The sequence below is a fragment of the Leuresthes tenuis genome, unplaced genomic scaffold (assembly GCF_036924035.1).
Source record: "Leuresthes tenuis unplaced genomic scaffold, fLeuTen1.0.hap1 SCAF_10, whole genome shotgun sequence".
NCBI lineage: Eukaryota > Metazoa > Chordata > Actinopteri > Atheriniformes > Atherinopsidae > Leuresthes > Leuresthes tenuis.
The window spans coordinates 245,653-258,618 of NW_027325364.1; the positions used below are offsets into that span (position 1 = coordinate 245,653).

At 52.6% G+C, this 12,966-nt stretch overlaps 1 protein-coding gene across 1 annotated transcript; it reads right to left on the reverse strand.

The window, feature by feature from the left end:
- Positions 1-5,195: 5,195 nt before the first annotated feature.
- LOC140315789 (immunoglobulin superfamily DCC subclass member 3-like) lies at positions 5,196-12,966 on the reverse strand. Its single transcript, XM_072393370.1, has 13 exons — positions 12,609-12,966; positions 12,388-12,532; positions 12,141-12,271; positions 11,169-11,306; positions 10,815-10,973; positions 7,530-7,695; positions 7,202-7,452; positions 6,929-7,093; positions 6,659-6,847; positions 6,434-6,550; positions 5,520-5,643; positions 5,340-5,472; positions 5,196-5,261 (listed from the first exon to the last, which is right to left on the reverse strand). The coding sequence occupies exons 1-13, from the start codon at positions 12,964-12,966 to the stop codon at positions 5,196-5,198; spliced, it is 2,142 nt and encodes a 713-aa protein (XP_072249471.1).

Here is a 12,966-nt window from a genome sequence, read left to right on the forward strand (position 1 = left end):
CCGCTCTCAGAGCCCTGGGCACCTCCAGCCTTCCCATCTCTACCCTAAATATATGGTTTCAACCACAGCTTCGGGTTCAATAATCTTCTCCTTATAAGTCACATACACAATAATCATATTTTCCTTCCAGCTAGACTCCGGATTTACTCTCTGGCAAAGACAAGACATTTACAGATTTAAAGATATGAATACAAACAGTATTTTTGAATGCTTTGATGACTCAGCCTCTCTCGTTCCGCCACTTCCTTCAACATCATGACCCCAACTTTCCATATTTACCATCACCTTCTGGTCCTGATGATCTGTCAGAAACTAACTTCAGCTCTAAAGGACTTATTTCAAGAATCAATAACTATATCTTTTTTTAAAAATACAACTCTTGCAAAGATCAAGGCAGCTTGGGTGGATGAGCTGGGAGAGGACAGCGCTTTCCTAAGGGTGAATGGCAGCTCTTCATGTGCCAGATTAAGAATAACACAGTTTCAGATCTTACATCACATCCACTACTCCAAAGCAGACTTGCTAAAATACAGCAAGATATATATAAAATACATCTAACACGGATACAAATGCTCCTGCCGACTTCACCCATACGTTTTGGTCGTGCTCAGCCTCAACATCCTATTGGTTTACAGTCTTTATGCAGTTCATACAGCTTCCTGCTCATTAAAAATGTATTTAAAACATGTTGTAAGGTGGGTTTTTACCGGGCCGGAGCGCTCACGACTCTTCTTCTGCTCAGAAAATTACGACCTGAAGTGACTCAGTGACCTCCCTCCATGTTATCTGATCCTCAGGACTTCACTTCACTGATGATTCTGACACAAACTGAGTCTCTGTGTTTCAGTTACAGGGAAGAAGCACTGCACACAGTTTCCTACTTCAATTTTATTTGGTTTTAAGTGTCTAAACAGTGGGGAAAAAGGCAGACAGATACTCAGAATCACATTTAAACAAACAAGGATGAATCTGATACTTTCAGAGCGGTTCAAAAACCTTAAATCTGCTTTTGTTCTGTCGGGTTTAAACAGCACTTTAAAGCTTTGGGGTGCTTTTACTTTTAGAACACATTAATGAATATAAAACGCTTTGAGAGAAAAGAAATCAGAAACATTAAAGCATCACTTTTCTCATTGGTTCTAGCCTTCAATCACTACAAACTCTACATCTTAGTTTTAGTTTCTACAGAGCGTGGACAGCTGAGGTAGTTTGAATTCAAACAGCTTTAAAAATAATCAGGTTTCTCGTAAAGTAACACTGAAGCTCTGTAGCTCGGACATCTCACGCACGGCTTATTGCTAAATATGGCTGCTGTCCATCACGTCTGAGTTTAAGCAGGTTCTAACCTCAGCTGAAAACAACTTTTCTCAATTCTACAAAAACATTTTCTCATCATTCAACTACCAGCAAAAAGAATCAGAAAGAGTCAAACCATATAAAAGCAGGGAGGGGATCAAATGTTAGGAATTACAATATTAGAAGAATTTTCTCTTCGACACCAGAACAAAGTGAAGAAAGCTCTGGAAAAAGAACAGCCAAAATCATCAATAATAAAACACTTTGTTCTGGTTGAGACTTTTACAAACGCTCAGCTCGCATCAGAGCTGAGATGAAGGCAACTAGGAGCTCCGAACGGACCGGACCGGACCGGACCTGCAGCCCTGAGGACAGCGAGGAGGTAGGGGGGGATTCAAGTCCAAAGAAGTCGGACAGGACTCTAAAACAGACAAAATGGCTGTAGCTTCAGACCTGAAGCAGTGCGATGCTCAGTGAGACCAGACCTGAGTTAAGGAGACTCGACGGGTCTGACGGGACTCAACAGGACGCGGTGAGACTCGGTGGGACTCGGTGGGACTTGGTGGGACTCGGTGGGACTCGGTGGGACTCGGTTGGACTCGACAGGACGCGGTGAGACTCGGTGGGACGCGGTGGGACGCGGTGAGACTCGGTGGGACGCGGTGGGACGCGGTGAGACTCGGTGGGACTCGGTGGGACTCGGTGGGACTCGACAGGACGCGGTGAGACTCGGTGGGACTCGGTGGGACGCGGTGGGACGCGGTGAGACTCGGTGGGACGCGGTGGGACGCGGTGAGACTCGGTGGGACGCGGTGGGACACGGTGGGACACGGTGGGACGCGGTGGGACGCGGTGAGACTCGGTGGGACTCGGTGGGACGCGGTGAGACTCGGTGGGACGCGGTGGGACGCGGTGGGACGCGGTGAGACTCGGTGGGACGCGGTGGGACACGGTGGGACGCGGTGAGACTCGGTGGGACGCGGTGGGACACGGTGGGACACGGTGGGACACGGTGGGACGCGGTGAGACTCGGTGGGACTCGGTGGGACGCGGTGGGACGCGGTGAGACTCGGTGGGACGCGGTGGGACACGGTGGGACACGGTGGGACACGGTGGGACACGGTGGGACGCGGTGAGACTCGGTGGGACTCGGTGGGACGCGGTGGGACGCGGTGAGACTCGGTGGGACGCGGTGAGACTCGGTGGGACTCGGTGGGACTCGACAGGACGCGGTGAGACTCGGTGGGACTCGGTGGGACGCGGTGGGACGCGGTGAGACTCGGTGGGACGCGGTGGGACGCGGTGAGACTCGGTGGGACGCGGTGGGACACGGTGGGACACGGTGGGACGCGGTGGGACGCGGTGAGACTCGGTGGGACTCGGTGGGACGCGGTGAGACTCGGTGGGACGCGGTGGGACGCGGTGGGACGCGGTGAGACTCGGTGGGACGCGGTGGGACACGGTGGGACGCGGTGAGACTCGGTGGGACGCGGTGGGACACGGTGGGACGCGGTGAGACTCGGTGGGACTCGGTGGGACGCGGTGGGACGCGGTGGGACGCGGTGGGACTCGGTGAGACTCGGTGAGACTCGGTGAGACTCGGTGAGACTCGGTGGGACTCGGTGAGTAACAGAGAAAAATAAATGTGTGAAGTCAGAAACTGTCCGAGGGTGACGGGGGTCGAAGGCACAGGTGTTATTACAGGTGTTATTACGGGGGGGGTCCTCGGGGGGGTCCTCGGGGGGGTCCTCAGGGGGGGTCGGCAGGTCGCTCGGAGACGGAAGCTTCCAACCACTCTCTCTGTGGCTCTACATACGAACATCTGAGGTAAAGCGAAGGAATCGTTACGGAGCTTTTGGTCAACATGTTTCCACCGTTCATTATTTGGTTCATTATTATCTCATTTAAACTCAGCCGGACTCATGCTACACTATAAGAAAATATATATTCTCCTCCATTTCCCAAAGGCTACATCGGAAATATAAGACATGACAGCGAGAACTTCTTTTGGTTTGTTTGTTCTTCGACTCTGAACAGGAAGCAGAGTGAAAACAAACGTTTTCTTTGGAGGTTTTTCAGCTTGTTTGTCTGAAACTCTACAGGAAGCTGCTGTGAACCGTTCAGCTGCAGGTTCACTCACAGATAGGGTGGAAGCGGTGAGATAAAACATGGCTGCACCATAAAAACATAAGAAAAGGACAGGAAGGGGCCGGCCGCCCCGCACGGAGACGCCAAAATGTCCGAACTGACTCAGCTGACTTCTGCATCAGATCCGTTTCCATGACGACGAGCAGAGGAGCTTCTTCCATCCTCTTAATTCCTCAGCTTTCCTCAGTGTGCTTCAGGAGCCCAAATGTTCAGAACCACCGGGCCCTGGGGGGGGGTCTGATGGGGATTTTTTTAGATACCAAACCTCGAGCAGGTTTTTGGAGCTTGAAGCTGTGATGTTGTCTAAATAAAACTTTCTGCAGAAGTTCAATTATTTCTACACTTATTTTTACCAGTTTTATTGCTTTTAGAAGCACTTAATAAAGGAATAAATTCAGATCTTTTCTGAGCTGGTCTGCAGAGGCGGTTTCTGCTCAGAAGAGTGAATCTTCTGCTTTCTTTCTGTAACTCATGACTGGAGGCCAACATTTTCCTGGAAGGACACGAAGGTGAAGCCCAGGACTGATCTATGGGAGGTGGTCGGACCGTTGCTCTGCTGATGGATTCTGTTGCAGTTTCTAAGACCTTTCAGTCTAAAAACCACCAACAAGGAAGACGAGTGAAACGTTGTGCCGGCTCCCATCTGCAGGCCTGACTCAGTTTCTGTGTGGTGGAAGCTGAAAGAATAAACCTCATTTAGATCCTGAATCTGGTTTTTGAGCCCCTGAAGCAGCACCATAGAAAGCTATTGGAGTTGAGAGAAGTTCAGCGACAGCTGAAGGGAGGTCAGACGGTCGGACATCAGTGGCGGTAAAAACAAGATGGAAGAAATGGTGGGTTGGCCCCAGAGGAGCTTTTGGTTTTGAGGTAGGTTAGCTTGACCAGCAGCAGGAGGCTGACGGTCGCCTGGGAGTCAGGCGAATGGCGTCCAGCCTGAGGTAGCTCTCTTTGGAGGGAAAGAGTTTGGTGAAGGAGTCAGAGGGGGGAGGAAGGAGGGAGGAAAGGAGGGAGGAAAGGAAGGAGTCAGAGGAGGGAGGAAGGAGGGAGGAAAGGAAGGAGTCAGAGGAGGGAGGAAAGGAGGAAAGGAAGGAGGAAAGGAAGGAGTCAGAGGAGGGAGGAAAGGAGGGAGGAAAGGAAGGAGGAAAGGAGGAAGGAAAGGAAGGAGGGGAGGAGGAAAGGAGGAAAGGAAGGAGGAAAGGAGGAAAGGAAGGAGTCAGAGGAGGGAGGAAAGGAGGAAAGGAAGGAGGAAAGGAGGAAAGGAAGGAGGGGAGGAAAGGAAGGAGGAAAGGAGGAAAGGAAGGAGGAAAGGAGGGAGGAAAGGAAGGAGGAAAGGAGGGAGGGGAGGATCCAGTTGACGGTTGCCTTCCTGTAAATCCTGACCTGAAGTGAGCAGCAGAGCCTCTGCTGCCACCTGCTGACCAGAGGAGTCATTTCTGCCTCAGAGGATCACCAGGTTCACCTGTTCAGGTAGCTAACAGAACCAAGATGGATCCTCAGAGAACCTCTGATCAGAGGTTACCTGATAGGACGGGCGGGGTCATGTGACCATTCTGACACGGGGAGTGAAAGGTGGAGTCAGCTTTGGTTTCAGTTGGGACAAAAGATCATGAATATCATGAATTGGTCCTCAGAGGAATCAGATGCTGCGGCGCTCTGCCTGAGACGCACGCCGCTGCGTTTCAGGCTGTGAGGCGGTCAGGAGGCGAGGAGGCGACCGTGGGCTGGGGGGGGGGTTAGGAGGCAGGTGGGGTTTATCCGGTGCCCGGCTCCACCGGCTCCACCGTGACCATCACTGGAGGAGAGGCGGAGTCACATCTCTGTGGGTGGAGCAGAGGAAACATGTGTGAACACCTGCCATGACAGCGAGTTCTGAGGAGGGCGGCGCCGTCAGTTACCTGGCTCAGCTCAATGCTCTCAGGTGGGCCACCTTTAGGACCTCTGACGCCATGGTGGGTGGGCGGAGCCTCCCAGCTGGCTGCCTTCCTGCAGAAAACACTGAGCACAGAGAGGATGATGAAGGTGGGGGTTCTGTAGGGATGAAGCTCAGAAAGGTGAGGGTGATGATGGCGTCTCACCTGCGCCTGTAGCCCAGCAGGAAGAAGAGCAGGCAGCAGAGGATGCAGGCGAGGCCGCTGTGGACGCCGACCAGCAGAGTGGAGGTGGAGCCGTCCGACGGGTCGCAGTTACAGCGCCGACCAGCTGGGAGACAAGCAGCAGGTTAAACTGGTTAAACTGGGAAAACTGGGTAAACTGGGAAAACTGGTTAAACTGGTACCACAGACCAGCTGGGAGACAAGCAGCAGGTTAAACTGGTTAAACTGGTTAAGCTGGTTAAACTGGGTAAACTGGTTAAACGGGCTAAACTGGTTAAACTGGGTAAACTTGTTAAACTTGCTAAACTGGTTAAACGGGCTAAACAGGTTAAATGAGGTAAACAGGTTAAACTGGTTGAATTGGTGCCACAGACCAGCTGAGAGCCAAACAGCAGGTTAAACAGGTTGACCTGGTTAACCTGATTAAACGGATTAAACTGGTTAGACTGGTTAAACAGGTTAAACTGGTTAACCTGGTTAACCTGGTTAAACTGGTTAAACTGGTAAAACTGGTTAAGCTGGTTAAACTGGGTAAAGCTTGTTAAACTTGCTAAACTGGTTAAACGGGCTAAACAGGTTAAATGAGGTAAACAGGTTAAACTGGTTGAATTGGTGCCACAGACCAGCTGAGAGCCAAACAGCAGGTTAAACAGGTTGACCTGGTTAACCTGATTAAACGGATTAAACTGGTTAGACTGGTTAAACGGGTTAAACTGGTTAAACTGGTTAACCTGGTTAACCTGGTTAACCTGGTTAACCTTGTTAACCTTGTTAAACTGGTTAAACTGGTTAAACTGGTTAAGCTGGTTAAACTGGTTAAACTGGTTAAACTGGTTAGCCTGGTTAAATTGGTTAAACTGGTTAGCCGGGTTAAACTGGTTAAACTGGTCACAGACCAGCCCTACCTGCAGCGGCGTCTCCGCCCTCTGACAGCGACACCAGGCGGCGGGTGGGCGGACCGTCTCCATTCCCGTTGAACGCCACCAGCTGGATGTCGTAAACCGCCGCAGGCTCTGCAGGAGGAAAGAAACACTTCCTGTTTACCTTTATGAGGTCAGAATGAGACGTCACCAGGTGAGGTGACACTCCCACAGTCGGATTCACGTAACGCTCGCACTCACCCAGGTGGGAGATGGTGTGAGTGTTGATGTGTGCCGGGAGGATCTCCTGCCCCTGGAAGTCTGGGTTGGAGACCCCGTGGTACTCCAGCCTGAAGCCCTCCAGCTTCCCGGGTTTACCGGGCAGCTCCCAGTACACCTGCATGGCCGTCTGGTTCAGGACTTTGGTGAAGAAGGTGGGAGGAGCAGGAACTGTGGGACAGAGACTGCGGTTAGGGACCAAGCCTTTTTAAACTGACGCCATCTTTTGATCTACTTCCTCAGGTGACATACCGCCCCCCAGCGTGGTGGCGGCGACGCTGTCGGACCGCTGGCTGCCCCCCAGCGCAGAGTAGGCCTTCAGGTACACGGAGTAGGTGGTGGCAGCTTCCAGGTTGTTGAAGTCGTGTTTGAAGGTGTTCTTATCGACGGCCTCCTGCAGCTCGGCGCCATCCGGCTCTGAGGACGCCACGGGAAGCAGAACACAGGTGAGACAACAACAAACACCAACCAGCCCCCAGCCAATCAGAGGTGAACAGCTCCGTCTTCGGGTGAGCTCCTCCCTACCTCCCAGCCGCCTGATGTGCAGCACGTATCCAATGACCTGCTGGCTGAGCCACTCCTCCGGCTGGTCCCAGGTGAGCCGCAGGCTGCTCTGGCTCAGCGCCGCGGCCCGGAGGCCCGTGGGCGCCTCGGGCAGCTCGGGTCCTTGGCTGATGGCGAGGCGCGCGCTGGCCTGGTTGGTGCCGGCGCTGTTCTCTGCGATGCACTGATAGATGGCCTCGTCCTCGGGCGTGATGCGTGTGATGGCGAGCGTCCTGGGGGGAGAATAAGGTGTTCAGTTTCTACAGAACCTAATGCGGACCTTCACACCGGTGCTGTGTGACACTCTTACGTGTTTCCGTTGGTCAGCTTGACGTTGCTGCTGGGACTCAGCAGTTTGCCGTTCTTCAGCCAGATGAGGTGTGGCTCAGGGACGCCGGAGGCGGTGCAGCTGAACACGGCGCTGCCCCCCGCTGGTCTGGAGACGGACTGCGGCCACTGCACGAACTCTGGGGGAGCTGCGGAGCAGAGGAAACAGCTGGAATATTCTTACTGTCAGCTCCACTCTTTCCCACCTGTGGGAGGCGCTGAGGACCTCAGCAGAACCATAAGAACTAAGCCATAAGCTGCTGGGTTTAAAGATGTTTGAGTCGCATTGGAGTGAAAACAGGACCTGAACTCTCGGAGAGAGATTACTTAAAGCTCCATGATGTTTATGTTTCTGTATTTATCAGACGCTTTTATCCAACTTACAAATGAAGATATAACAGCTTTATAAAAAGCTAATAATAAGCTAACAAAAAGCTAACAAAAAGCTAACAATAAGCTCCATAGAAGGAACCCAGGAGTCCGACTCTGTCAGAGGGGACAGAGTAGAGATAGGGTGCAGGCATAGAAGGAAGTGCAGAAAGATAAAGTGCAGAGATAGAGGGGGGAGGGAAGTACAAGGTAAGTGCTGGGATAGGAGATGCTCTCTGAAGAGCTGGGTTTTCAGGAGCTTCTTGAAGATAGACAGGGACGCCCCTGTTCTGGTAGCGCTCGGTAGGTCATTCCACCATCGTGGGACGACACATGAACAGAGTTTGGATTGTCTTAGGCGTGGTGTAGGAGCTGCTAGACGACAATCCTGGGACCAACGGAGGGACCCAGTTGGGACAGAAGCCTTTGCAGGAGCATTCAAGTAGATGGAGCCGTTCCATTAAGCTCTTTGTAGCTAACATCAGGGACTTGGATCTGATGCTAAGGGCAGCCAGAGGAGCTCAATGAACAGAGGGGGGACGTGTTCTTTTAGGCTGATCCAAGACCAGACGCGATGTCATTAGCATCATCACTGATGATGTCACAGAGACTGTGGTCATGGACTGCAGTTTTATCTTTAGGCTTAGAACCAGCTTCACCTGCAGTCTTTCACAGACGTCCTGAAACCAAACCGACAGCTCAGTGTGCGACTGGCCACGACCTCTTCAGACGTTTACATTTTCTGACTCCCTTCTTGGACCAAGGACCAGCTGGGATGGTACCAGGACCTGAGACAGCTTCATCTGAACGTGGTTTAATGTTTAAATGAAGGAACCGAGGAGCACCTGGGGATTATCAGAGATCCAGGCTCATCTTTACCTGAGAGTCACCCAGGACACACCTGTGCATCAGCACCAAACTCCTTCTGTATCTAACAGAGAAACATCAGAGGCCCGTCCTGGAATATTTGGGACGCCAGGTGTAAAAGGTAGAAGGTGTGACTGCAGAGCTTTCAGCTGCTTCTGTCACTTCCTCCTAATCTCATCATCATCATCACTGATGATGTCACAGCTTCCTCCGAGACGTCAGTGTCTCCGGGGAAGCTGTGATCATCCTGCTGATCACTGAAGCTAACTTTAGAATATTCAAAACACACTTTATTGCCTTTGTTCTTTAGGGTAGATGATCACGTTTCGGCTGCTGTAGTTCCATGTTTCACCCAGCAGGGGGCAGCAAACACACATCTGATGAGGACAGAAAAGCAAACTGAAAGTTCCCACGCTGCCTGAGACCCTGAACACTTCATGTTTTTTAATATGAAAGCTCAGCTCAGCTCAGACTGACGGACAGAATCTGCCAGTGTTTTTAAGGAGGAGAACAGTTTAGTTTTATCATGTGACCCAAGCAGCTCAGAGGTGAAGACAGAGCTGTCAATCATCCAAAGTTCCACCTCCAGCGGGAAATATTTCAGTTTTCCTTCAGTTTTCAGCTGAAAACTTCAGTTCAACTGTTGAACTCATTTATTTAATGATAACAGAGGAGGAGCCTGGTGGCACGGATCAGTGTACCAACAGAACTGGTTTACTGGGTCATTCAGAGCGAGCTCTGTTCTGTTCCACCTCTCTGATTCGGTTCTGGCCTGATCTATCAGATGATAACCAGCTGGGAGCCGCTTCATGGAGCCTGAAAGTCAAAAAACTCCTTCTCTGTAACATCTTCAGTCGGCAGGAAGTTCTGGACCGAGTTCTGTTTGTTCTGTGATGAATTCTGATTAAATCTTTGTTCAATATTTAGTCTTAAGATGAATATTTATGTTTATTGGTGTTCAGAGCTGCTTCCTGATGACACTTGAAATACAGAAGAAGAAGGAAAAGCTAGAGAAGAAGACTTCAGGCTACTGTGGCGCCGCAGTGATGTCATCACTTTGTTTCACTGAGACGGATCGTCAGTGTGAGAACTTCATGTGAACTTGAACTTCTTTGTGTTTGTGTTTAAACTCCACTTTGACCTCTGACCCCCACCCCCACAGAGACAGACAGGTGCTGTCTCGCCTCCACCCTCCCCGTCTCCACAGCAACAGAGGGACCCGCACACACACCTCACACGACCTCCCGAAGCCCCGCCCCTTCCACTCTAAATGCAAAGAAGGAGCGGACGGGGAGTCAGAAGTCAAAGCGCGGGGGGGGGGGGGGGGGGGGGCATTTATCACTGTGAGTAAGGGGGGGGCAGAGACTGATGAAGGTGCTGGTGACAGACGGAGTTTCAGAGAGAATAAAGTCCTCATTGTGAAGTGGGACTCTTGTCATGCTAATCCATATTCTAATGAGACACACACACAGTGTCTGAGCCTGTTTGACCTCTGACCCCTCCCCCCTGAGAGAGCAGCAGCAGCTGAGCGTGCCACGCGATCGAAACAAACGCACCCACCAACAGATCAGAATGATCAGGCTGAGAGATGCTGGATCAATAAGTGGCTCCTCACTATCATCTGGAGGAGGAGTCGGGTTCACAACCAGAACCAGAACCAGTTTGCTCTGATCACCTGGTTCAGAACTTCCTCCAGCAGGGTCAGGGGGAGGAGTTACTCTGACCTCCATGTTTAAAAACAGAACCAGTGTCAGGTCCAGTCCAGGTTCAACATTAAGCAAGTGGGCTCAGGTTGGTTCTGTTCTGAACTCGGTCTGGTTCTGTTCAGACGAGGGGCTGCAGGACGACAGAACTTTGAATTCTGTGGAGATAGATTGTCCTTGACAGGTCCAAACTACCTCCACCCACTGAGGCTAACACCGGCCTGATGATTCTGTGGTGGAAACCAAACCGGGTCTCAGAAGATTCTAAAATCGGACCCGAACATTTGCAGAGAAACACAGAACAGATCCTCCGCTCGGTTGTTGTTTACCTTGCACCACGAGCCGCCCGAGCGCTGTTCTTCTGGACCTGCTCCCGGGTCTGTTGGCCGAACAAACATAAACTCCTGAATGCTGCAGAGTCGCATCCGAGATCATCAGGTTCCCCGTTCCCAGAACCTGAACCCCCTCCACCCCGATGGACCGGCCGTCTGTGGGGATCAATACAGGTGATCAGTACAGGTGGTCAGTACAGGTGGTCAGTACAGGTGATCAGTACTGGTGATCAATACAGGTGATCAGTACAGGTGATCAGTACAGGTGATCAGTACAGGTGGTCAGTACAGGTGATCAATACAGATCAGTACAGGTGATCAGTACAGGTGGTCAGTACAGGTGGTTGTTACCAAGGCGACTCCAGGACACGATGGGGCGGGGGTTTCCTGTGGCGATGCATTCCAAGATGGCAGTCTGGTGGACGTTGATGGTGAGGTTCTGGGGACCGGACAGGATGACGGGTTCTTTATAGATCTTGGATCCTGCAACTGGACCAAGATCAAAACCTCATCAATAACAAGATTCAGACAAGTGAAGCCCTCAGTTCGGTCTGTTGGAACCTGCCCTAGGTCAGGTCTGTCAGATCGGGTCTTTCTGCCCTAGGTCAGGTCTGTCAGATCGGGTCTCTTTGCCCTCAGTCAGGTCTGTCAGATCGGGTCTCTCTGCCCTCGGTCAGGTCTGTCAGATCGGGTCTCTCTGCCCTCAGTCAGGTCTGTCAGGTCAGGTCTTTCTGCCCTAGGTCAGGTCTGTCAGGTCGGGTCTCTCTGCCCTCAGTCAGGTCTGTCAGATCGGGTCTTTCTGCCCTAGGTCAGGTCTGTCAGATCGGGTCTCTTTGCCCTCAGTCAGGTCTGTCAGATCGGGTCTCTCTGCCCTCGGTCAGGTCTGTCAGATCGGGTCTCTCTGCCCTCGGTCAGGTCTGTCAGATCGGGTCTCTCTGCCCGTCAGGTCTGTCAGGTCGGGTCTCTCTGCCCTCGGTCAGGTCTGTCAGATCGGGTCTCTCTGCCCTCGGTCAGGTCTGTCAGATCGGGTCTCTCTGCCCGTCAGGTCTGTCAGATCGGGTCTCTCTGCCCTCAGTCAGGTCTGTCAGATCGGGTCTCTCTGCCCTCGGTCAGGTCTGTCAGATCGGGTCTCTCTGCCCGTCAGGTCTGTCAGGTCGGGTCTCTCTGCCCTCGGTCAGGTCTGTCAGATCGGGTCTCTCTGCCCTCAGTCAGGTCTGTCAGGTCGTGTCTCTCTGCCCTCGGTCAGGTCTGTCAGGTCGGGTCTCTCTGCCCTCGGTCAGGTCTGTCAGATCGGGTCTTTCTGCCCTCCAGTTTCATTCTTACCAGTGACAGTCAGCTGGGCTTCGTGGCTGTAGCGTGTGTTTGCAATGTTTGAAGCAACGCAGCGGAACAAGCCGCCGTCAGAGCGTTGAACACCAGTGATCTGCAGCACACCGTTAGGCAGCAGCGTATACCTGCACATAACAAAGTGCCCATCAATAACACATTACCTGCTGAGTAACACCTGAACACTAACAAAGCAGAGGCGGTTTCTCTGATGGTCACGTTACACCAACATTTGGAAACTCACCTGCGATCATCTGTGCTCAGCGGGCGGCGGTCCCTCTGCCAGGTGATACTGGCCTCTGGGATCCCGTTCACCTGGCAGCTGAGTCTGGCCACGCCCCCTTCGTCCACAGCTAGGGACTGTGGGTGAGACAGGAACTTGGGTAGGGCTGTGGAAGGGGAGACTGGTCAGAGTGTTTCACCGATGCGCCGGTTGTGTTTCGTGTGTTTGGCGCTGCGACTCACAGGCGAGCTGCACGCGGGCCTTGCGGCTGATCAGCATGCCGTAGCGGTTCTGCGCGGCGCAGTCGTATTCTCCTGCGTCCGTTTCGTTGCTCTCGCGTCTCTTGGAGAAGTTCCTGATGAGCAGTGTGCCGTTGTTGAGCACCGTCGCCCTGGCGCCTGGCGCCACGGGAACGCCATTATGCCTCCAGGTGACGGAGATAGGGCCCTCCCCCTCCACCTGGCAGTCCAGCATCAGGGGGCGGTCCCTGACTGCAATGACATCACTGGGCTCCGTCAGGAAGGCCAACTCTGAGGCTCCGAGCACACCTGAGGGGAAAGGGAGATCAGAGGCGGAGCCTGACTGGGACGTGATGTCCAT